Source organism: Cetorhinus maximus, chromosome 3 (assembly GCF_964194155.1).
Source record: "Cetorhinus maximus chromosome 3, sCetMax3.hap1.1, whole genome shotgun sequence".
NCBI classification, from domain to species: Eukaryota; Metazoa; Chordata; class Chondrichthyes; order Lamniformes; family Cetorhinidae; genus Cetorhinus; species Cetorhinus maximus.
Genome location: NC_135881.1, coordinates 199,847,762 through 199,873,339, shown reverse-complemented (window position 1 = coordinate 199,873,339; position 25,578 = coordinate 199,847,762). Strand labels below are relative to the sequence as shown.

Sequence of the window (25,578 nt, the reverse complement as noted above, 5' to 3'; positions counted from 1 at the left end):
GTCCAACAGGTCGATAGGATGCGTCTCGTTTGAGTATGAACCCAGAAACATCTTTTTTAATGATTTGTCACGACAATGTGTTTTTCTCCACAATCATAAACATGCCCAGTCCTCCTTCCCTCTTGACCCCATAATTCCACCTTATTCGTAAAACAGACTTTAGATTTTCTTTTACCATTGTACAATTAATGATGAATATCCAGCTTGAAATGTAGATACAGAAACAAAATCCTTACGCATGGTTAGTGTGAAATTTGCTTTGGTCGTTCCTGACGACGTTGTTACAGTGATGGTGTTACTGACGACAGTTATTGGAAACTAAGTGTAGGGATTATGATTGTTCTTTCGCTGCTGGATCCTTGAATCTGACTCTGCATGTGGTAGGAGTGTTTAATAAGAGAAGAAATTGAGTACACGGGATGCGATAGTAAATTTCAAAGGGATTTGGATATCTACTTGAAATGAAAACATTTGTAAACCCATGGGGAAAGAGCGGGGAAGTGGGACTAATTGGACAGCTCTTTCAAAGAGCAGGCACAATGGACACAATAACCACCTCCTGTGTTGTAACAGCCTGTGATTTTATGAATTATTCAATATCAGAGCCTTCGGGGCTGCTGTAAACTGCTTAGCTTGTTTGCAGATTTGAAGTGCTGCTGTCTGGATTCAATGATGAAAGGTAAACTCTGGCAGATGAGATGGAACTAACTGAAGTTTGGTCCAAGCTTATAAAACTGGGGGTTTTCAGAAAGGATTCTTTCTGCTTTGGCTAACTCCAGAAATTGTCATCAAAGCAAAATACTACGGACGCCGGAGATCCTGAAATAAAAATGGAAAGCGCTGGAAAAACTCAGCAGGTCTGGCAGCATCTGTGGAGAGAGAAAAACAGAGTTCATGTTTCAAGTGTGATACAACTCTTCTTTGGAACTGGAGAACTTGTCATATTTTGGTTGCTATAGGCACACGTGGTGGCTTGTTTGTCATACACCATGGGCGGGCGTTATAATTGTGGAGGAGCGAAAGTGCTTTCTGTCGTGCCCAGGAAATTGCCCTTTGAACAAAGTCCTAAATCAACACTAGAGATAATTTACTTTGTGAATGGGTGGATCCACCCCGTGCGTGTGTGTGTGTGTGTGTGTGCGCACACGCATTGCATGTGCACTTGGACACGTATGTGCACACAATTACATACATGTATTTGCAAGTTTCTGTTTGTGGTGTTCTAATATGCCGAATCAAAGGCATGAAAATTATGATCAGTAAAAGTAATACTGACTTGTGGTTTATTTCCTGCTGATGTGCAAGGGGGCTTTATCCATCAGGCTTTATTGTTTTGCAGTTTTGGGTTTCTGGCACAAGGGTAGATGTAATTTTTGCTTATTGGATTTCTATAGTACATAATGTTTAAAAACCGGTGCCCTGAAATGGTGCTTGTTGCCACATAAACAAAGCAGTAAACTGCAGCGCAGTGTGTTTGAGATCCTTTATTGCAACAGATATCTTGATGCGTGGTGAACACCACGTAGTGGCTGGTATGGCATAATCTTGAAAGCTTGGACGCTACGAGGTTGCTTACAGCAATAAAGGATTGATAACCTCTGGTTGAATGACAGCCCAAATATTTCTCATGGGGCAAAAATGTTTTCTCTCTTTCTGAATTCCAATTAATCGTTTGCCAGTGAAACAAAGCTCGCCCAGGAGGGGTGAGTAAACCTCCTTTTATCTGAAGAATCAGTTCTGTTACTAAAGTATAAAGGCAGTGTCTGCAATGTGGAGGAAAAAAGTGTAAAGCTTCCCTGTCAGAAATAGGTGTGGTTTTAGTGGGTGGTGTTGTGGAATGTTGATCTGCTCCCAGTTATCGTACAATAGGAAGACCCCCCCAGTAGAAGCAAATCTCTTCTCCAGTGAAGTTAAGATTGCGCCACAGGAGCGTGCACTGAAGGAATCCCGAGTGAATTACTGCTCTTGCTCCACAGATATATCCATCGTCGAGACGATAGGCACAAATGCTTGAATTTTACCAGTCATGTGGGAGAGGTGGCAAGTCATCAGGAGGGAAAGTCGAACATGTACCCGCTGCCATCTAAGGCATCGTCTAAGGCAAAAAACAGCAGTGGCTTGACCACCCGCCAAACAGAGGTGGGCAGCCAATTAAAGGAATTAATTGGGCTTATTGGTAGCCATTTTATGCCCCCCACTCGGATTTTGCGCCCCGGAAGGAATGGCCCTCTCTCGCCAACCTCCCCCCCCCCCCCACCCCCCGCTCCCAAAACGGTGTGGTGAGCCCACCGGCTATATTGAGGCGGCTTCTCTTGAGGTGGGATTGGGAGCCCTTCCTTTCTGAAGGCTCCACAGCTCACGGACGGGCCTGCCGGCGGCAATGGCCATCCTCACGGCTGCTGCACAACTCGGAGAGGCTGGCCGCCACCTTTAGTTGGCCGTCGCTGGTAAAATCAGCCCAGTCAGCCCGGCATCTGCCCGTGTGGGCCCGGGAGCTGCTTTTTGATCCCAATGGTAGGACCCACGTCACATTGGTAAAATTCCAGCCGAACTTTCTAATTGCCTAAATAGGGCCACGACTGCTTTGATCAGTGACCTTAAAAGTAAAAGGTCAAATGTGAGAGGGCAACATCTGTTTTTCTCCATCGTCGAAAGTCATAGAATAAAACATCAAATGGCTGCTCATGGTTTTTATTCTGGTTCCAGAGAGTGAAATGCAATTTATTCATCTAGCGCCACTCTCCACTTTTGTATTACCAACATCATTTGGACAACTGAGTCTTCTGACTATCTGATATAACAGATTTATGCATCTAAACCTGTTGTCAGATGAAATTGCAAGGCCAGTAAAGCCATATTGGAATGGAAATTGTTGCATCTTGCTATGTGCAATTAATTGGACTGTTTCTACTGTGGTCCTTAAGCTTTGCTGAACCTCCTTCAGGCCCCACGTATTCACCCACCAACCCTTCACTTTCCAAGTCATTTTTAAAAATGCATAATTAATGTTGGCGGTGGTGAGGTGGAGAATACCCCAAGCTCATTGCATGCAGAAGCTATTTACAGCCAGCATTGAAACATTACTCTGGGTTGGCTTCACATTCAGGTTTCCTTGGGTAACCTGCTACCCTGCATTTCCCTATTTTGGATCAAGCATAGCATGCAAGAGAATTTATTTATCTGAACACCTCGCCACTTAGCTTGCATAAAAATAATCCCAAGCAGCTGAATAGAATACATGATGAAGCTAATATTTTTTTTGTGCGGCTGTTGAAAGTGCTGAGGCTCACACATAAAGTGACATATTAGAACAGAAAAGCAATGCATTTAACGTAGCCTGCTGCCATTGCCATGTGGGCAGAGTTTGAAGTAAGCACTGTAGGGTAAATGAGGCATCTCCTTTTGTGGCTCAGATTTTAATGTTGTTTCATGAAACTTAAGCTCAAGATCGTCCGCCAGCTTGAACGTTCACTCCCTCCACCACAGTGGCAGCAGTACCATCTACAAGATGCACTGCAGTAACTCACAAAGTGAGTTCGACAGCACCTTCCAAACTTGCGACCTCTACCACCTAGAAGGACAAGGGCAGGAGATACATGGAAACGCCGCCACCTGGAAGTTCCCCTCCGAGACGCACATCAGCCTGGCTTGAAACTATATCGCCGTTCCTTCACTGTCACTGGGTCAAAATCCTGGAACTCCCATACCCCCCCCATCTAACAGCATTGTGGGTGTACCTACACCACAAGGACTACAGCGGTTCAAGAAGGCGGCTCACCACCATCTTGTTAAGATGATGATGAATGCTGTCTTAGCCAATGATGCTTATATCATAAAAATGAATAGAAGAAAAGTCCTGTGAAATGCTTTGAGAGGTCTTTTATTACATTTAAATATGCTAAATAAATACAAGTTGTCGTACTACCTTGAGGGAAATAGAGGTCCATTTGGACACCTCACTTTCTTGGGTATTATGCAGCAATGTAAATGCTGGAGTCAGAGATGAGATGTGTAGTTAAACTGCTCACGGAGCCATCACAGCAAGCGTCAAAACTTCTCAGAGCGAGGAGGAAGGGAAAAAATTGAAAACAAGGGAAACAAATACAAAAGCAAAATGCTGCGGACGCTGGAAATCTGAAATAAGAACAGGAAACCCTGGCAAAACTCAGGCCAGGAAAGAAACAGTGGAGAGAAACAGAGTTAACACTTCAGGTCGACAACCTTACATCAAAAGACTTGAGTTTTATTTTAGAAGCTTTACTGATGCTTTTCATCCCTACCTGACCCAAAATCGCAGTGAAAGATTGCAAATTAACAAACAAAGGAAGCTTTTCTTTATCTGACTCAGTGCACAAACATTTTATTTAAATTCTGTTTGCAATTTGTCCTTGAATTTGAATATCGTGAGTCTCTTACATAAGCTCTGTACAATATTGTTTAGTGAAACAGGTCATTCACATTGGATCCATCAAACCAAAGTCAGGAGATACAGTTTACGTAACCAGGTGTTAAAGCCACAGCATCATGCGACTTTTGTCCCACACAGGATATGCAGCCAGTTTACAAAGGCATTTTCTCTTGAAATGCAATTGCCGTTCCTAAGAGATTTAATTATCTGAATTCCCTCTTTACTTGCCCAGGGTAGATATCGGAATGCATCACTTGCTTTACGATGACTGTTGGCCGTTTGCTCTTTGGTATTTTCTTGCCAATCGAAAGACAAGGTTTGCACTGTATCTTGAGTGTTACTTTATTCTGGTAGGTTTTTTTTAAACCTCTTAAATGGCTTGAATTTGGATACTTTTTTTTGACTTCTAAAGCCAATTATACATCGCTTACAGATGCTATAAATTTTAAGCCAACCTTCTGCATTGTTTCCCTCTGGCTTTCATTCGTTTTCAGCTTGGAACACTGAGCAATCTGTGGTGCTGGTTTCCATGTGAACAGTATTGCATTGAGATCATTACTGAGGCAATGATGAGCAAAGCCACCTCCATTCTCTACCTCCCTAGTGTGGTTCTTCACTTCTAAGTGCCACTGTATTCAATAATGCTGCCAAAAGGTGCTCCAAGCGCTCCTGGCATCTGCATCCCGTGCATCTGCGTAAGAAGGTTGCCGATCGCACTTGGGCAGATGTTGGTGGGCGCTCCTCCTCCTAGTGAGGACTGTGCTCCAGCATGTCCTGGGTGTCATTACAATGAGATGTGGACGCGTGGGCAGATTCTGGTGCCAAATGGGGGTGGGAATGGTGGCGGACAGGCATGGAATTTTCTGATGCCAGCCATTTTGTCTTGGAGGCTGGATCGGGCATAGAATGGCCACCTGCCCACAAGTGGTGGACAACTTGTTAGGTCTATTAAAAGGCCAGTTAAGGGAATTGATCTCGGGCCTACTGAAGTTTTTGAGCTGGCCTGCCGGACCCCCCATGGTGTCTGGAGCCCGGCAGATGCCTGAAGGTGACCACCTGGTGGCAGACCAGAGGGGCCAGCGCTCCAGGATCATTTTGAGGCCGCTTAATTGGATGGTGAGCGCGCACCCTCAGGTCACTAATTGGCCAGCCCTGCAATAACTCGCTGTGGTGTTTCTGACATGGCGCGGAGTCAGGATCCACATTTGACCCCAAGATTGGAGCCCTGACCTCAGTGGAAAACCATACCCCATGAGAAATTATTATCCTGGAATGTTCTTCAGGAAAACCCCCCCTCAATAGCTAACCAAGCTTTACGGTACAGCAAGAAAGAAGACATGCCAGGAGCCAGCATGCCTATTTGACAGCATCTGCCAACTTGCCACACAACATATCTGATGGTCATGGAAAACTTCATATGTGGGAATCACTGTGGTGACCTGCCTTTTTCAGGGTATGCATCAGCAGAGCCAGATGTCAAGCTGAGCCATTAGCTCCAAGGACATCTGTGGCTGTCACGCAACATGGAAATGACGCAATGAAATGATAGTGAAGGGCTGCTATGACCTGAAACATGTCCATCTGTTCTTTGCAGACATACTGCAGTTATAACATATGAGATTGTGCTGACAATGTCGAAAAGACGAAAGCCCTCCTCAAAAAAAAGACAAAACTCTTGATGTCAAGGAGCAGGCGGGTGGATGTTGTATTGCAATGTCATTTGGTTGCTAACTCACCTAGATATGTCCCATTCCCTTCTTCATGACCTGCCTCTTCATCCCTGGGTGAAGACTGCCATGGCTTGAGATGTGTGTTTAAGTTCTCAAGCTTTCTAAAGGCTTCTCCCCTTCCTTATGAGCTTCCTTTTAAATGTGCCCTGCACACTCCAATTTCCTTTCCTGCCAGCGGTATGAACCTTCCCTCCACCTGAGTTCACAGCTTGGGCTTGGTTGCGATCTGTAATGTACTGCCTGAAAGGGTGGTGGAGGCAAATGTGGCTTTGCAAAGGGAATTGAATAAGCAGCTTAAGGGTTATGGTAGAAGTGTGGAGAGTGGACTAGCTAAATTGCTCTTGCAGAGCGCCAGCACAGGTTGAACTGGCTGAATGATGGCCTCCTATGCTGTGTAACCATTCTATGATTCTACTTATGCATAATTTGTGCTTTATTCTGGAAGATTAAGTGCTATCTGCACTTGAGATTCAGGCAAGTGAAAACCATGCAAACCAAATTAGAAGTGCTTTACATTTGAAGACGAGTATTGTTTTGAAGCCGACCCATTGTGAACTATAGATATAAGGACAGCTTTTCTGTGTCTAAGAAGTGAAATCTTATGGTGTGAAGTTTTAAAAGCATAGATACTTCCCAAACTAATTTATATCTTTTTAAATTTGAAATCTAATGTTTTTCCACTTGCAACCTTTTGGGGCACAATTTTTATATTGTTAATCAACACAAGTGCATCTTAGGAATTGTTCATCGTCTTATATCAACTATCATCTTGACTTTGTACATAATTAAGCATAACATGATAAGACTGGGTTTCTTGTAATGCATTTGGTTATTAGAGAGCTCCAAGCCGCTGTGTTGAGTCTGAAAGATCTTATTTGTTCTTGAGTTCTGTAAACTTATCAGAAGATCGAAGGAAATGTTTTGTCTTGATATTTTTTACATCCTTCTTTCAGCTGCACATAATTAAGACCATAAGATGTAGGAGCAGAAGTAGGCCATTCGGCCCATCGTGTCTGCTCCGCCATTCAATGAGATCATGGCTGATCTGATGATCCTCTTTCCTGCCTTTTCCCCATAACCCTTGATTCCCTTACTGATTAAAAATCTGTCCACCTCAGCCTTGAGGTCATTAATAGTTAATAACCCAGCCTCTACAGCCATCTGTGGTAAAGATTCACTACCCTCTGAGAGAAGAAATTCCTCCTCATCTCTACCTTAAACGGGTAACCCCTTACTCTGAAATTATGCCCTCTGGTCCTAGACTGTCCCACAAGGGGAAACGACCTCTCAGTACCTACCCTGTCGAGCCCCCTAAGAATTTTATATGTTTCAATAAGGTCGCCGCTCATTCTTCTAAACTCCAATGAGTACAGGCCCAACCTACTCAACCTCTCCTCATAAGAAAATCCCTCTATACCCGGGATCAACCTAGTGAGCCTTCTCTGGACTGCCTCCAATGTCAATATATTTTTCCTTAGATAAGGGGACCAAAATTGTTCACAATATTCTAGGTGTGGTCTAACTAACGCCTTCTATAGTTTTAGCAAGACTTCCCTATTCTAAATTCTTTTCAACTTATTGTTTTATAGTTCCATGTAAATACCGCAATTTCTTTTATGATCCTTTTGACTCCTTAAATAGCTTGCTGAATTGCCTACAGCGCAATCAATCGTGAAGGTGACTTTTTGCTAGATCTCCGTTTTAAAAAAATATCCAATTAATACTTAATTGAATTGGACGACGAGTCTTTTTTTTTTGCTGAATCGTGAAGCTCAGACCAACCTGCAATTACGTCTCTCAACTGCTGGATTAGGGAGGCTTGGTTGATCACTGAAGGTACCTTATCAGCATGGATGATTTAGCCAAAGGGGTATCTGTGTTCTCTAGTTGATGTGCAGTGTGGCTCCTTGTACGTGCACAGAGAAGCTCCTAATATAGACGTACAGTGACCTAGTTTAACATGATGTTTGGAGACTAACTGCATATAGGTCATTGAAAATGTAAAATTGTCACATCAAAATCTGTTCATCCAAGTGCAGCGGTGAAGTGTTATTCGACACATACGAATTGATATTTTATTATGGAAAACATCATACTCATGCCAAAAAGTCCATTTTAACTGCTGATGGCAGCTGTCATTGTTGGAAAATTAGACATCATATTTCATGTCTTTTTTCTATGAATTTTTTGCTCCTTTTGAAGAGTCTGGTAATAATCAGGCTACCTTTTCCTAGCAGACCTCAAACAATAGCGTTTTGCTGTCGGATTACTCATTGCCAATATTTTGTTTAATATTCCTGTGCGCTAAGCATTTCAGATGAGAATAGGCGAGGCCTTTCAAATTTCCCATGATATTCTGTGTTACCTTATAAAGACTTCTGGCAGCAACCATCTTATTCTTTTTTTTTTCCTTCCATTTTGAAATAACCGTCTCTTGCAATCAATTTCCAGTCAGCTATGATATTGAAATGGAGTTCTAAATTGGTGAGAGGTTTCTGGGAAAAGATTTTGACAATTGCATTATTGATGAGCGTCATTATAATTGACCATGTCAGAGCTATTATTTCTGAGCTTCACTTATGCCTTCACTCTGGGTTGTCTCCAGCTCCCTTGCTGAGAATACCTGAAGGAGCTTTATTTTTGCATCATTTGGAAACACAAATAGAGCGATTAATGGACTTGAACCTAATTTCGTCTTTATTCCCTCTTTTCCATAACATCACCCATGTTAGTGTAAAATGTTTGATTCAGTGAATCAGTCCACAGTTACCCACAGATTTCTCCGTGCCAGTGGTATTTTACTTCATTTTCATTTGAGGATATGGCTCACTTTGTTTTGAATTGACTAAATACGAATTTATTTTTTAAACAAATCAAGCGAATGATTAATTTTGTTCCACTTGTTTTGTCAGAGCGTTGTTTGTGTTTTGAAGCAACCCAATAAATTAGAAAACATTAAGTCTCTGACCATTGAACTTGTTGCATTTGTATGTTGGCCAAATTCTTTATTTTTTTTAATGTGCCAGTGACTAAAGTTGCTAATGTCTTTCCTTTTGCAGTTCTATGTGCTGAAAGAGTGGGCCAGATGACTAAAACGTACAATGATATTGATGCTGTCACACGTCTGCTAGAAGAGGCAAGTGTTTGTTTTTAAACTTCTAACCTTTGATATATTCGGTAACACCAAGACAAGTTCCTTTCAAGGTGACTCGCTCCAAAGCTGAGAGTTAATTGGTTTGCCATTACACCCCATCAAAAGCAGCCACTGAAAATTTCTCAAAACCTTTTTTGTGCTCTAGATTTTAATTTCAGAACCTGAAGCTTCTTAATGAAAAGCTAAGCCATAATCCTGAGATACATCAAAGAAAGTACGTGCTAAAGGGCGCAACTTGTGTCTTGACGTCGTTGTTGAAACAGGAGACTTGGTGTTGATTTCTTGGCCGAGTTCAAAGTACAGATTTTAATAGATCTTCTATGTAACACTGGGGAGGTCTTTTGTGGTGCAGTGGGTAGTGTCCTTGCCTCTGGGCCAAAAGTTCTGGGGTTGAGTGCCACTCCAGGGCTTGAAGGTCAAGGAAGGTGCATTCATAACTTGACCAAATGTGTTGAGTATCAACCTGCAAACCCTTCCAATATGCATCAGTGGCAGGGGGTTAGAGTGGGAGAGATTCCTGGTCAGCCAGGAATGGAAAGAAAGTTGGAGCCTCTACCATCACTATCCATAGCTCCAGACTACAACACGCTTGTAAAAAGTGTGTGTTGCCACAGCAACACAGACTCCCAGAGTGAACTGTAACACACCACCGGAGGTAACATTATTTCCCGATGCATTGCCCATGGACTGTGGAAGAGTAGATGGACTGTGTGCCTGATGGGACCTGTTAGAGGTCCACTGGTATAAGGGAGAGGGAGCAATCCTGAATGAAGAGATGATAGAGGCTTATGTTAGTCAGGCAGTGCCAGGCACAAGATGGGCATGAGTTTCTTGTGTTGACACTCCAGCGAAGATGGCTGGGTGATGGGAGTGCTGGGCGTGAGGTAGAACGAGGAAAGAAGTGAAGGCAGGAAGGTGCAGACATGCTTGTGTGAGGGATTGTTGTGGGGCAATGGTTAAATTTCATAGTGGTTAAAATGTTTTGCAAACTGTGGGTTGCACGAGCTAATGTTAGAATTTGAATGATGCATGGTTAGTGAGGGGCACTACAATTTGACAATCACTCTGACCTAAATATATGTTTGTCTTGCTATATATTATACAAACAGGCTGCCTTATTTCGGTTGTATGATATAGGCAAACTTGACTTTGTTGTCTGAATGCTTTCTTGCTGTCTGAAAGAATATGCTAGAGAGGTTGAAGTGTCACGAACAACAGAACTATTCTCTGGAGCTCATGTCATTTCAGATAGTGCTCAGTGGTTCTAAATTCTGCCCTATAGCTTGAGAGCTAATGTTTCATAAATCATTGTGGGATTCGGCTGCAGTTTCCTGGGTATGTGGGGCAACGGATGGGTAGCTCGAAGTAAAATTAACTAATGAAGTTGAGTTTTCTTTTGTTTATAGTGCAAAGGACCCGGGGCATACCCAGCAAACACTCTCAAAAACACCAGTGTTCGAGGATATTCCCAGGGCTAACTTATTCACCTGATGCCTTTGACTTAAGAAAGAGTACTAGCTAATTGTGCCATTTACTTTTGTTTCCTCCTGTTAACTTGCTGTGCTTTTGAAAATTGATTGTAGTTGTACATAACGTCACATATTTAATTGTGACGTTTCAGCACTGACTGCGATATTGGCAAATGTGACTTGTTTCAGTGAGTAAGATTTTTGATAAAATTGAAATGAAATACCATTCAATCATTGGTGTGCAAACAGCTTTTGATAACAGAATTATTTAGTTTTATTTGTAAATTTCAAAAATGAGCAAGGTTGTTCGGAGCACTACAACTCTCAAAGCGTTAACTTGTCATGTTGAAAAATTATTTGATCTGTTTCACTGGAACATGCGACATGATGTTCTGTTGTTTGAGCAAGTGGGTGGCCTTATTTGAATCTTAACCGTGTTCAGTTTCATTGTCTGAAAACATGTGAATGGAGCTGGACTCTAGCTTGTCTCCTGGCAATCCCATTTTTGAACCAGTCACCATAAGGTCCTGCATGCAACAGGAATGCACAAGAGGCCAGAATTAGAGGAATGCAGATATCTCGGATGGCTGTGGGGCTGGACGTTATTAAAGAGATAGGGAGGGGTAAGCCCATGGAGGGATTTGAAAACAAGGGCGAGAATTTTAAAATTGAGGCATTGATTGACTGGGAGCCAATGTAGGGAACAGGACTTATTTCGAGTTAAGACATGAGCAGCAGAGTTTTGGCTGACCAAGTTTACGGAGGGTAGAATGTGGTAGACCAGCCAGGTGTGTGTTGGAATATTCAAGTTTAGGGGTAACGAAGGAATGAATGAGAGTTTCAGCAGCAGATGAGCTGAAAGAGTGGTGAAGTTGGGCGAAGTTACGGAGGTGAAACTAGGCAGATTTAGCGCGACTATGAGGTCAGAAGCTCATCTCTGGATCAAGTGTGACACCAAAGTTGTGAGCAGACTGACTTCATCTCAGATTGTTACTAGGGAAGAGGGGTGGGGTCCACAGCAATGAAGCTTCGGAATAGCAAAGGAATGGAGTTTGGTGCAGGGACTTAAAACTATGGCTTCATTCTTCCCAATATTTAACAGTGGCCAAGTATGACTCGAGACAATTGTCTTGCATCCATGCCTGAATGAAGGCCTGAGTGATTCTGGTGGAACCCAACCTGAGCATCAGAGCTTGAGAGATTGGTGAGTAGGTGTCTCTTGATGATCCTTTGATAATTCAGAGGAGGCAAAAAGGGTGGGAATTGATCAGGGTAGGTTTGTCCTTTCTATAATAGGCCACAACTGGGTGTTTTTCCACATTGCTGATAGCTGGCAATGTCATGGTTGCACTTGGCCTACTTGGCTCAGTGGTAGCTAGTCCTGGTGCACAGGCCTTCAGCACTACAGGGTTCATAGCTTTTGTTGTGCCAATGCAGTTAATTGCTTAATGTTATGTGGCATGAGGTGAATTGGCTCAATGCTGGCGTCGATGATTGTGGGAACCTCCAGGAAGAATCCAAAATGGATCATCCACTTGATACTTCAGCTGGTCCTGCTTGCCTGTAGCAATTCCTGGAGGTCTGATCTAATTGAATATATGAAATGGGAGTAGGAGCAAGCCATTCTACCCTTCAAGCCTGCTCTGCCATTCAGTAAAATCATGCTGATCTCTACCTTAGCTCCCACCTTCCTGCACTATCCTAATATCCCTCGATTCCCTTAGTATCCAGTTCAGGGTGTGAGTGTTCATGGGGATGCATCCTTGTTTAGTCGAGCATGTATAGGCCTGAGCTAGTGCAGAAGGCCTACTTCCTGCCCTGTGCAGAGTTGATCGAGCCTTCATTCAAAAACACATTCAAGACCATTGTTTGGAGCCATACTTGGCTACAATTAAATATTGGGGAAACTGAAGCTATTGTTTTTGACCTCCGCTCCAAACTCCGTTCCTTTGCTACTGACTCCATCCCTTGCCCTGGCAGCAGCCTGTGATGAAGTTGGTCTCTACTCAAATTGGTGTCACATTTGACCAAGCATGAGTGTCCAACCTCCTATTCGTGCCATCATTTCCACCCCTGTAGCATCACCTGACTTTGTCCCCGCTTCAGTTCATCAGCTGCTAAAATCTTCACTCGTGCTTTCGTTACCCCTAGAGTCGACTATTCCAACACGCTCTTGGCTGATCGCCCACATTCTATCCTCTGTAAACCTGAAGACAGCCAAAACGCTGCTGCCCAAGCCTTAAATTGCAGTAAGCCCTGTTCCCTCATCACCCTGGCAGCTCACTGACTATTCTCATCCAGGAGATTGCTATAGGTATGCTACAGTTGGTGTCAGTGCCCTTGGATTAGAGAGAAGAAACTCAGCCAAGGATCCTGTTCCTAATCACTATCCAGGGAAAAGTGTGTGTTGAGGATACTGGGGAAGGGGAAGATTTCATGTGTCTGCACTGCTGTCCATTCTTGAATGACCTGCCAATTATTGGTGTCTATGCTCACGTGAAATGTGACCAGAAGGAATAAGACCAATTGGGCAAGGAATGGAAGAATGGGTGGTCACCCATGGACCATACTCAGCAGTGAGTTTGACAACTCCAGAATTGAAAGGGAGAAAATTGGTGATAAAGACGATAAATTTAATAAAAGCAGATTGCTTGGTAATAGGTGACTGGTACACCAGTGCGTTATATATCTTTACCTATTTAGAAAGAATTGTAAAGCTACTTACACACATTTGTGATTAATATTAAAGGATAGAATAATTTATTTAGTAACTTGATCCCTTGGTTAGCCATAAATAATAGTTGTATTGCTTAAAGCAAACATGGAGTTCTCTGCTGTAGTGTCTAATGCTAGATTCAAAGGTTTTAGTGTTGTTTTCTTTGTTGAATTGCTCAATTAGTTTGACAAACACAGCTCTATAATTCTATGATTAATCTGCGTGGAAATAATACCAGAGCACAGTTAGGCAGGTGATCAAAGGCTGTAAAGAAACAAGAGAGTAGATTTGAATGTCAGACGCAGCGAGGGTGGGAATGGACAATCAGGGGAACTTGTTGCTCGAGAAGTACAACAGAAGCCTGCTGTTCAGTATTTTTGGCCCAGCGTTGCTTGGGGAGCAGGAGTCTCATACCAGTGAAGTTCATTTAAAGCTTTGAAGAGTATATTTATGAAGGAGGTCTTAATTGTGTCAATTGAGGTCGGGTGTACAGGTGGGGAGTGTTAATTGGATGGTTATTTGAGCAGCTACCTTCGCACCTGGGTGTCCCTGGAGAGGGAAGCAGTGTCTGCTGGTGTGCTCGAGGTCGTCTGCGACCAGTTAGCGCTGCAGGGCCTGGAGTGCATTATCTCTTCCCTCTGCCCTCTCCCCCGGCCCATGACATTTTAGTTTGGTTTCATAAGTTTCCGTTGAAGTTTTGCTTTTGTTACAGTGTCCCTTTAAGGGGTAGTTAATTTGTTTTCTTCAGTTAACTAGTTATTTAGTTTTTTTGTTACGCTCAAGAGTATGAAGAGACACTGACACTGGGTAAGTCAAGCTCGGAGGTATATGGGGGAGGTGATGGCGTAGTGATGTTATCACTGGACTAGTATTCCAGAGACCCAGGGTAATGCTCTGGGGACCCGGGTTTGAATCCCACCATGGCAGATGGTGAAATCTGAATTCAATAAAAATCTGGAATTAAAAGTCTGATGATCATTGTCGATTGCCATAAAAACCCACCTGGTTCACTAATGTCATTTACCTGCTAACCTTACCTGGTCTAGCCTACATGTAACTCCAGACCCACAGCAATGGGTTGACTCTTAAATGCCATCTGGACAAGGGCAATTAGGGATGGGCAATAAATACTGGCCGAGCCAGCGACACTCACCTCCCAGGAATGAATGAGTAAAATATACCTGTAATGACTCACTCTGAATAAATCTTTATCAAGTAAAGATTGGCTCTGGTTTCTTCTTTCTCTGACTTGTTATCGGGAGTAGAGCAGGGAGGGGCTTCTTTGTCTTTCATATTGTGGTGGTTTTCCCCTTTAGCCCAATTTCAACATATGCTCTAATGCTTTTATAAACTGAGAGAAGATAAAAGACTAAATACAAATAGCAAGTAAAATCAGCTAGCCGTACATTGTAGTCGCACAGCCAAAAAATGGAAGCCTTGTCAGACAAACTTTTTAAACAAAGCATGCAGATTTTAATGGTTTGAGATACCCTGAGAGCTCAGCTGCTTTAGGACAAGGGATTTTTTTTGTTTCTTCCACAAACTTGTTTCCTCTTTGGAATGTGGGGCAGCACTGAGAAGGCATCATTTATTGCCCATCCCTAGTTGACATTAGATGATGGGCCTTTTTTCAAGCGAGGCGGAGGTACCAATGAAGTGACCTTGGTGAGTTGCTACAGTGTGTCCCTTAGATCAACAATCTTTTCCTTTTGTTTTGCCTTTTTAAAAAAACTTTATTGAAACCTTCTCAAGGGCAATTGGGGGTGGGCAGTAAATGCTGGTCCAGCCAGTGATGCCCACATCCTGTGAAAGTATTTAAAAAAAAAAGTAATAAGATAAACTTTGACCTTTCAACACTGATGTTGTTTAGAGTTGTGGAATCTAATAGCCAAGAATGAAAACCTATGAATATACATTAATATCATATAATTAATGCAAATCACAGTTATTGTACAATATTAAAATATGTTTATTTAAAGACTTATTATGCCACAAGTACACAGTATTCCCGATTTTGGACATTTATTCCTAATTTTTAGAATCTGTCTCTCTGATTTTCAACTTTACAGCTGTAAAAGTTTTTGTGAAGGGGGTAGGATAGTCCTGTTTTTAAATTGAACTATCTGCCTTCTCTCCCTTCTCAACCTTGATATCCTGTTACGGTCAAGTAAAATCGTTCTTTTATTTTTGATGCCTTACACAGAAAGAGCGTGATCTAGAGTTAGCTGCACGGATTGGTCAGTCTTTGTTAAAGAAGAACAGGACCCTCACTGAGAGGAATGAACACCTTGAAGAGCAGGTGGAACATGCCAGGGAGGAGGTGAGTGCATGTAGGGCTTTAATGGCCACATGCCTTTTTTTTAGGAAGAAAAGCTTTGTTGCTATGCGGTGGATTTAGTGTGCTTTCTGTGTTTTCCATTCTCATTGATGGGTCTTGATAGTTCATATGATGCCAATGGAAGGAATTGAAACTCCTTTGACTTTTGTCTGAACAGTCGAGAAACAGATTCCTCTGTGTGGGTTGATCCTCTTGAGCACAAAATCTTGGCTGACCTTCTAGTCCGTTACTGAGGCAGTTCTGCAGTTTTGAAGGTGCGGTCTTTTGGATGAGATATTAAACTGATGCCCTGCCTGCCTTCTCAGGTGGACATAAAAAAAATCCTATAGCCATTATTTCGAAGCAGAGCATGGGTGCTGGGGTGGGGGTTATCCTGGCTGTCCTGACCAATATTTATCCTTCAGTCAACATGACCATAAGATTATCTGGCCACTATTACATTGCTGTTTGTGGGGAGCATGTTGTGTACATGTTGGCTGCCCCGTTTCCTACTTTACAACAGTGACTACATTTCAAAAAGTACTTAATTGGTTGTAAAACACCTATGGAACGTCCTGAGGTTGTGAAAGGCACTCTACATATGCAAGCCTTTTTTGTGTTCTGTTAGGATGCAGTCAATCAGGTGCCTTGTGTGTGTCCTGATGACCTCCATTCTTACATAACTTTGCCCTCTCGGTCAGAAGAATTTACTTTGCCTGCATGGTTCACCACAGTAGACTTTGTGCACTGGTAAAGGGTGCCCCCTCAGCACTCAAGGACATCAGCGCAAGTCCTACACTCGACCCAGTTTAGTCTGTGACCCAAGACAATTTCTTGATCCCTGCCACCCTGAAGTGACTACTGGGAGCCGTAGGTAAGAGCTGTGTGCAGCATTGGAGATGGGAATGTGTCTGCAGGGGATGTGGGTGGATGATTCTTGGGTGAAGATGACACTGCTGACACTACACATTGCAACATAGAGTGAAGCAGTACACTCAAAACTATGGTACGTTTCACTATTAACATGGTGCCATGTCCGAGTGACAGTTCTTCATGTGTGAGCCTTGCTGGTCAGTGTTAGCAGATGTTTTGGCCTAGATGGAATTTCTGCCAAGGCTGATCCTTTCCTCTACCAATGTTTCCCCACACATTTTCAAACTGAGGTCACTGGATAGCGATCAGGAGCAGGGAATCCAAGCTGGTTTCCTTTCCTGCTTCATTGGGCCAGGGAAGGCTGAGGCCTTCACTACCGTCCAGCTGAGAGGAACACACTGAGTATAAACAAAGGATTGGGTTTGGGGTCACCCTGACCTGGCCTAGTGTAGTATTGCAGCCAGCAATGAACATATTCACTGACCTGCTTAAATTTCCATTAAAGCAATTGGCTGATTATCTCTTCATTTCCATTCACCATAAATTGCGGTGTATAAGTGTATAAGTTGACCCAGTGTATAAGGAGACCCTATTTTTCTCAGCCCCAAAAATCATGTTTTTGCCTCTACTTGTTGTATAAGTTGACCACACCCTTTTCAGCCTCGACGACATGCTATAATCGCGTTCGTCATCGGCCTCAATTTTTCACCCTACAAATGGATGTTTTACTTACCGGCCCCTTATAACTGGGCACGAGGAATCAACCAGGCAGCGTTGCGAAGGTGCGCGGGGGTTTAAGGTGCACCCATGCAGAACAGTTCATGCATGGCGAACGGTGAAGATGGCAACCACCGCCCACCCCCCACACCGAAGTTGATGGTTCATTTTTATACTCGGGTGTATAAGTCGACCCCCTCCACTTTTGGAGGGATTTTCCGAGGCTTGACTCATGTGCCGACACCTACGGTAGCTAATTTAGAACATGCAAAACATTAGCATGCTTTCATTCTGCCCCTGAAAGTGTACGCACTGAATTTTTGAGTTTTGCTCTGACTGGTATTAATAATCTTGTACTGACCAGAATCTGTTTAACGATTTAATGACGTCATGTTGGTTTCAGCTAAGTAGCGTCCTGCTTACAGTGCTGCTCCGTTCAGGCTGCGGCTTTTTTATCCGTGAGGTGCCCCACGGGGTTGTGTACATCCACGCTGTTTCCCAGTTTAATATAAATGTTAGGTTTGAAGGGCAGTTGGTAAGAGCAGGTTTCACACTGCGCTGGAATTGTACTGCATGTTGTGTCAATCTCAATGGGGAGAAACTGCCTCCTCCGTGGGTCATCCTGAGGTCATGAATGGCACCATATAAATGCAATTCCTCCCTTTTAGTTCTTGCATCTCTTAGTCCCCAACTTTAGAGCTGTCCTGCAGAGTTATTGATCCTAAAAGTTGGAGTTATAAAAACATATCCTTCGTCTGTCAGAAGTAACAAGAGGAAATGCTGGAAATGTCAAGCAGCTCAGGCAGCGCTGTTGGAGAGAATACACACATGTGGCATTTTTGAGGTTGCAGTGTTGGCTGTAGCATCTTTTTTCTTTTCGCTTGATACTCTTTCTGTTCTCAGCCATTCATTTTCTTTTTTCCCCCTCCTTCCTGCCCCCGCCATCTCTGCCAGGTTTCCCAACTTCGTCATGAGCTGTCAATGAAAGATGAGTTACTACAATTCTATACCAATGCGGCAGAGGAAAGTGAGAGTGACTCAACTTCCTCTACACCGTAAGTATCCTACTTAGCCCTGTCAAATATTGCAGTTTGAAAGCATCCCTGCACCAGTGTAGAAAGAGTTTTTAAAAAATGGGAGCGCATCTTCATGAAAATTATCGATGAATTAGCTGGGGTGCTGTACATTTGGCAGGTATCTTTAATATACCATGGACACCTGTGTGTCTAAAATTTAAGAAAAATCTAAATTCTTCCATTTGGGTATTCCTCATTGGACAAAGAACCATTTTATGATGTAAAAACAAAACCATTTTAACATTAATAGCTGAATGTCAGTGAAAACCATTAAATGTGGTTTCCATTTCATAGCAAATTAAAAATAGTTACTTGAAATTTTTTAATTTGTTGCAGGCTGTCTTTTCTAAATATTGAAAACTAAAAACCTAATCATGGTTTCTTTGTGGCGGGGCAATTTTGTAAATGAGTAAAACCTTTGTTATAAACAAATGAGCATGAAAACGATATTACTGATCAGGGTTTATGAATTGGTGTGCCCCCAGGTTGAGACGAATTGAGTCTACCTCATCTGTACAGACTTATTTTCATTTGGACTCTCTTCAAAGGAAGCTGAAGGATCTGGAAGAGGAAAATGTTGTTTTAAGAACAGAGGTGAAAAAAGAATCCGTTTCACGTTTTCCGCTACTGTTAAAATAGAAGCTAGATGAAAATGTTATTGACTGAATGTGGTTTTCATTTATGCATTTCTTCCCTATTAAACTCTCATCCTGCTGAGATTAAAGTCAAGGAGGATTACAATCAGAATTGCAATAGTGTTTGCCAGATGCCTAATGAAGCTGTGTGCCTTTGTATACACCAGTGTGCGTTTGGAATTATGACAAGCCAAAATAACTTTCTTTTAGATACTAGCCACATGTAACGTTTTCTTGGTTCAATGTAACTCCATTGATTCTCCTGGCTTGTGGGGAAATTGTTAGCCTCCATTCTAAATCTTTATTTCTGATTTGGCCAGTCACAATTGTACAAGGCTCATGTCCCATTGCTCCTTGGAACAATGGCTTGGCCCATCAAACCATAAGGTGTTGATACCTGAAGTCTCAACAGCTTTGTTACTGAATTACTGAACCACTTCAAAGTGGAACAAAATGCCATGCCAGAAAATCCAAAATGGAAACTGGCCATTCACAATAGGCCCGTCAACATCTGTAAAGGCAAATAGAAGCAATCCTGTAAAGTACTAGAGATCTTGCTTGTGTGGAATCTACTCTGTTTGCCTTGCAGGACAAAGCCTACAGCAATAGGAAGGTAATATTCTGCATCTACAGTTATCTAAAAGGGACTTTCATTGCTAGATGTAAACACCAATGTAGGCTAATGTTCAGAAACCTGCATGTTGGCCTCTATTGATAGCCTTGTACACTCCAGAAAAAATGACAGTTGGCATTGCCATTAGTAATATTTGTAATATTCCCACATCCTCACATTATGAACATGAGCAGAAGAAATAGGAGCACAGGTAGACCATGTGGCCCGTTGAGCCTGTTCTGCCATTCAATGCGAGCATGGCTGATCTGGTGCTTCAACTCCACTTTCCCACCCGCTCCCCATATCTCTTGATTCCCTGAGACCAAAAAAAACTTGTGACAGTCTTAAACGTATTCAATGATGGAGCATCCATAACCCCCCGAGGCAGGGAATCCCACAGGTTCGCAACCCTTTGAGTGAAATAACTTCCCCTCTCAGTCCTAACTGATCGGCCCCTTATCCTGAGACTATGCTGCCCCCCACCACCTCCCCTCCTCTCCAATGTTAGACTTTCCAACTGGTGGGTACAATTGTCTCAATATCTACCCTATCAGGCCCCTTCAGGACCTTGTACGTTTCAATGAGATTGCCTCTCATTCTTCTAAACTCTAGAGAATCTAAGCCCAATTTACTCAGCCTCTCATCATATGAAAACCCCCTCATCCCAGGGGTCAGTTTAGTGAACCTTCACTGTGCCGCCTCCAATGTGGGTATATCCTTCCTTAAAGATACTGTAGAAGATTCATGATTCATTAATTGATCTTGCATGGTGCATCCCAAAACAAAAAATGCTGTTGTGAATTTTATATAACAGTTACCAATATTTTAATGCAATGCATTTTATCTTGTCACCCAGACATGCCATCTGCAGACTGAGACCATTTCATATGAAGAGAAGGAACAGCAGCTTGTGAATGACTGTGTGAAAGAACTAAGTATGTTATAAGTAGCAGGACAGTCCTGCAAAATTGGTGATTTGATAAAGCAATAATCACTCTCACGTGCATTACTCAACTGCTTTTACTGTAGAATGCAGCATATTTCATAGCTACTTGCACACAGATGATATTGAAGTCATCTATATAGAAATGAGCATGTTAAGGTCAAAAGAAACACAACATTCCTATTTTAGGAAAAAATATTTCACAATCATTTTGGAATTTAATCAGTCATTGGGGATGTTCTGCAGTGTATGTAGCATGTAGGTTTTTTTTCAAGAACTTGCATTGTTATAGCATCTCTGACATGGTAAAACATTCCACTGTGGTTACTGGAGCAATTATCAGATAGAATATGACACCGCCCCACATGAGAATATTAGCGTCCAAAAGTTAGGTCAAAGAGGCAGTTTTTATGGAGTATCTTGAAGGACACCAGAGAGGTTTATGAAGGGAATTCCAGAGCTTAGGGCCTTGGTAACTGAAGGGACGGCCGCCAGCTGTGGAGCGAGGAAATTGGGGATGCGCAAGAAGCCAGAGTTGGAAGTGTGTAGAGATTTCGGAAGGTTGCGGGTTGGAGGAAGCTACTGAGATGGGGAGCAGAGAGGTCATGGAGAGACTTAAAAACAGGTTGACGCTTTTTTAAATGGAGGCATTGCCAGACCAGAGCCGATGTAGATCAAGTGAGCTCAGAATAATTTGGATTTGGAATCTTTTTGTTGTAAGATTTCCCTGGTATTGTTCACAAAATCAACTTCTCCATACTACTGCATCGTTCTAAGGCTTTGTAATGCACTGCTCAGATCATGCTTGGTTTTGGTCATTGTGGTACATAACATATACTTACGTTAGTACAGGTACAGAGACAAGACAAAGTCCAGAATGGAAAATGGAAGAGCAATGAGGACACTTTGTGATTAAAGGCAGATTTCATTGCAACATATCAAACACTAAATGGTGTAGATAGTTGGTTAAATCTGGGTTATGAATTCAAATTACAACAGAGGCTATAAGTAGAAGTTTGCAAAAGTAAATTTAGTACAGATAGCCCAAAACATTTCTTTCCCGAGAGATAAATGTTCAGAATAATCTACTAAGCAATGCAATTGAGGTGCACATTTTGGGGTTACTCTATATACAGTTGGATACCATGATGGAAGGGTCCATGTCCTGGAAATGTGAACTTGATAAACTTGGGTGTCCTTTTCCTATCCCCCATTTTTCCCCCGAGGGCTTTTCCCCCCCCCGAGGGCTATATTCCAGGACAAGATACACAAGGGTTAACAAGGGATGGTGCAGAAAATGCAAATATGTTGTTGCAGATTGTAAAATGGCCCAAACATTTGCTTCCAAAACCAGTCTGTATATGCAAAGTTAACGATGTCCAATTTTTTAAAAAAAATTGATTTCTAACTTGCAACAAAATAAATTGAGTATGCAATATTCGGCCTGCTAATATGTAGGACCCTGTATAATAGTTATGAATTAAATATTTGTGATGGAGCAAAATTATTCTCTCAGGCAGTGTAATAATGAAGGATGAACACAATGGTGAACTCTTGAGTATAGTCACTTCAAAACATAGCTGTCACCAAATAGGCTGAATTCTTTGCTATAATTTCAGGCATATCCGATTTATTACTATCTTCAAAACAATCAATGTTATGTTCCAGGATGAAATAATCTCTGGGGATGGTGGAGAGTCCATTCTGACAGGATGTGTCCAATAAAACATTGGCTTATTTTCCTACTTCGTAGGATTAATGACACATGTTTAAGATTTGTAGTAAAATGGCCCATTGCCGGGTTTTGGGTAATACAAACGCTTGTTTTTTTCAGCTCCACTTTTTGCTTTGGAACGGTAGTAATAATATAATTGATCCTCGCTTGCTGTAATAACATACATTAGATGTGCAGGATATTTACAGCGTCCATGCGAAACTTTTAAAGCTTGGGATGTGAACGTAGCAAATAGGAGTAGGCCATTCAGCTCCTCGAGCATGCGCCACCATTCAATTAGGTCATGGCTGATGATCTACCTCAACACCATTGTACCGCACTAGCCCCATATCCGATGTCTTTACTATCTAGAAATCTGTTGGTCTCAGTCTTGAACATACTCAATGATTGAGCCTCCACAGCCCTCTGGGGCAGAGAATTCCAAAGATTCCCCCCCGCCCCCCCCAATGAAGGAATTCCTCCTCATCTCAGTCCTTAAATGGCCTACTCCTTATGATAGAAGCAAACTGTAAGCAACATGTTTGAGCAAAATTCATAGTTTTTTTTACTAATGTTAATATTGTTACAGACTTCAGTTTTGCTAGCCATAACTGCTTTTCCCTTTACGAACATATGTACATACGAACTAGAGGAGTAGGCCACTTGACCAATCGAGCTTCCTCCGCCATTCAATAAGATCATGGCTGATCTGATTGTAACCTCCGATAACCTTTCACTCCCTTGTTAATCAGCAATCTATCTAGCTCTGCCTTAAAAACATTCAAAGACTCTGCTTCCACTGCCTTTTGAGGAAGGGAGTTCCAAAGACTCACGACACTCTGAGAGAAAAAAAATTCTTATCTGTCTTAGATGGGTGGCCCCTTATTTTTAAACAGTGACCCCCGGTTCTAGATTCTCCCACAAGAGGAAACATCCTCTCCACGTCCACCCTGTTAAGACCCCTCAGGATCTTAAAGGTTTCAATCAAGTCGCCTCTTACTCTTCTAAACTCCAATGGATATAAAGCCTAGCCTGTCCAACCTTTCCTCATAAGAGAACATGCCTATACCTGGTAATAGACTTGGTTGAATCAGTTTTTGGCAGCTGGAATAAAATGGAAAAAAAAATAGCATTAACATTAATATTAAACACGTTTTGAATTATGCTTTTATATGCCTCAAATAGTTTGCTTCTACTGCGTACACATCCAAAATGAGTAGAGTTTAAATTTGCACAATGACTTTACAAGCACACTGCATTTCCCAACGCCCCCATCCCACATCTCCTGTCTTCACCTGTCACCCTTCTTCTTACAGAGTTGAATGGCTTATACTGAGATAGGGGGCTGAATCTTACTGGCCCTCCAGAGACAGGCTGGAAGGCGGTGGAGGATTATGGGGTGGGGGTTAGTAAAATCGTGTGGAGCCAGGTTGGATTGGCTCCCCCATACGGTCCTCCCATTGGGGCATTTTACCGATGGTGGGACCAGAAGCGGACAGGCTGCCTGCCCCAAGGAGCTGGGAAGCCAATTTCACTAATTCAACGCCTAATTTGGGGCCATTTTACAGTGCCTTTGGCACAGACTGATGCCTTGCCATGCGAGGAGGCCGCCAGCTAAATGGAGGTGGCTTCCTAGCAGCGGCCTGGGGTGAGGGAGGGCGAGTGTGTTTTATGCAGCAAAGAGGGAGTCACGGGTAGGGAAGTAAGCCTTTGCGACCCCAACGATTTACCCGGAGGGGGTTCCCCCCACAGCACTCGGCCCTTTCTTACTTTTAAATCTTGTCTTCAGCTACCTGCTGTAGGCTCCTGGTCTCCGGCCAGCCTAGGCAGCAACTGCCAACTCCTGGTGGCACGGTTAAGGCTGCTGGTTCTCTGATTGTGCCAGCAGCTCTTGGGAACAGGCCGCCGTCCTTAATAGAATGGCCTCCTGTGCTGTGCTAGTCTGTGATTCTGTGATATCTGTTGTGTGTGTGTGTGTGTGTAAAATTGGCTCTGCTTCTCTTGCCAAATTGTCCAGGGGATGCGAACATTCAACTAGTTAACTTGGCAGAGGAATTGGCAAAGAAGACTGAAGACACAGCACGGCAACAAGAGGAAATTACCCATCTTCTCTCGCAAATAGTTGACTTGCAGAAAAAGGCCAAAGCTGTAAGATGACGATACATTTTTTCCCCCCCGCCCCCAACATTTATTAATGATAGTTATGAAGCTCATTTTATGTTGTTGATCTTACCCGTGTCAAGCTACATTAATATTGCTCAAATGTTCTTAATTTAAGAGTTGCAGAGACACTGATCAAAGATGACAGGTGTTAGAAATGCAGGTTCCTTTAAAAGTAAACCAGGACAAGCTTCAGAGTGCATTGAGAGCAGATGATGCACATTGAAGCCTGTAATTTTGACCTGGGTTTTCCCCCAACAGGGGTTTTTTACTTCTGGTCAGGGCAAGGATCCAGTGAGGAATCTGGTATTTGTTCTGAACTATAGTTTAACAAAAAAACAGTTGTGATTCGCAGAATGCCTTCTGCCTGATTCAGTAAATGGATATGTGCCAATTAAGCAATAGGTTGCATGCTGTTAATAAATTACCAAGTAACATTTTTTTTTACAGTTTAAAACCTTAATTTGTGTACCTTTCAAAGTAGCCTTTGAGAAGTTTGACAAGGGAGCCAAGGGTTATGAGCAGCTGAAAGAAAAATGGACTTAAGGCCACAATGAGATCAGCCAGGAACTTATTGAATAGCACAGCAGGTTTGAGGGGCCAAATGGCCTACGCCTGCTCCTATTTCTTATGATCTTGGATTAATAGTTCTTTGTAACCTGCTTTTGAGCACTGACCTAAAAAATTCATATTGCCCAATGGACGGGCAATGGAATAAATATTTTTAACCCTTTGAATATTAAAGCAGCAGATGTGATCCTATGTTGAAACTATGGTAAGCTAGTTGAGAAAACTTGGTTTAATGGGTTGGGACTGTGTCTTTCACCTCAGGATCAGAGTTCGAACAAAAGAATCCAAATTATCTTCTGGTAGTTGGAAACAGATTTGAGTTTTGTTCAGGTTCTTAGTTGGAGGTGAAGCCACAAGTTAAAACTTGCCATAATTCAACACTCATAGTTTTACTAAGATCACGGGTAATCAAGGTGGGAAATTGTAGTGTTTGAATGAGCCCTTTGGACTGCTGAGGCTAGGCTTCAAAGTCTGCAACATCTA

General features: G+C 42.5%; 1 protein-coding gene across 7 annotated transcripts in view; it reads left to right on the top strand.

The window, feature by feature from the left end:
• trak1a (trafficking protein, kinesin binding 1a) overlaps window positions 1-25,578 on the top strand; it is a 228,174-nt gene that overhangs the window by 169,472 nt on the left and 33,124 nt on the right. For 5 of the 7 annotated variants that reach the window (XM_078539593.1, XM_078539588.1, XM_078539589.1 and 2 more), the window contains 6 exons: window positions 9,198-9,274; window positions 15,681-15,797; window positions 18,339-18,439; window positions 18,946-19,054; window positions 20,565-20,643; window positions 24,383-24,513. In XM_078539593.1, the coding sequence (XP_078395719.1) occupies window positions 9,198-9,274; window positions 15,681-15,797; window positions 18,339-18,439; window positions 18,946-19,054; window positions 20,565-20,643; window positions 24,383-24,513 (614 nt within the window). Of the gene's footprint in view, window positions 1-9,197; window positions 9,279-15,680; window positions 15,798-18,338; window positions 18,440-18,945; window positions 19,055-20,564; window positions 20,644-24,382; window positions 24,514-25,578 lie in introns of all 7 variants that reach the window. The other 2 variants (XM_078539587.1, XM_078539591.1) reach the window with 1 other exon arrangement.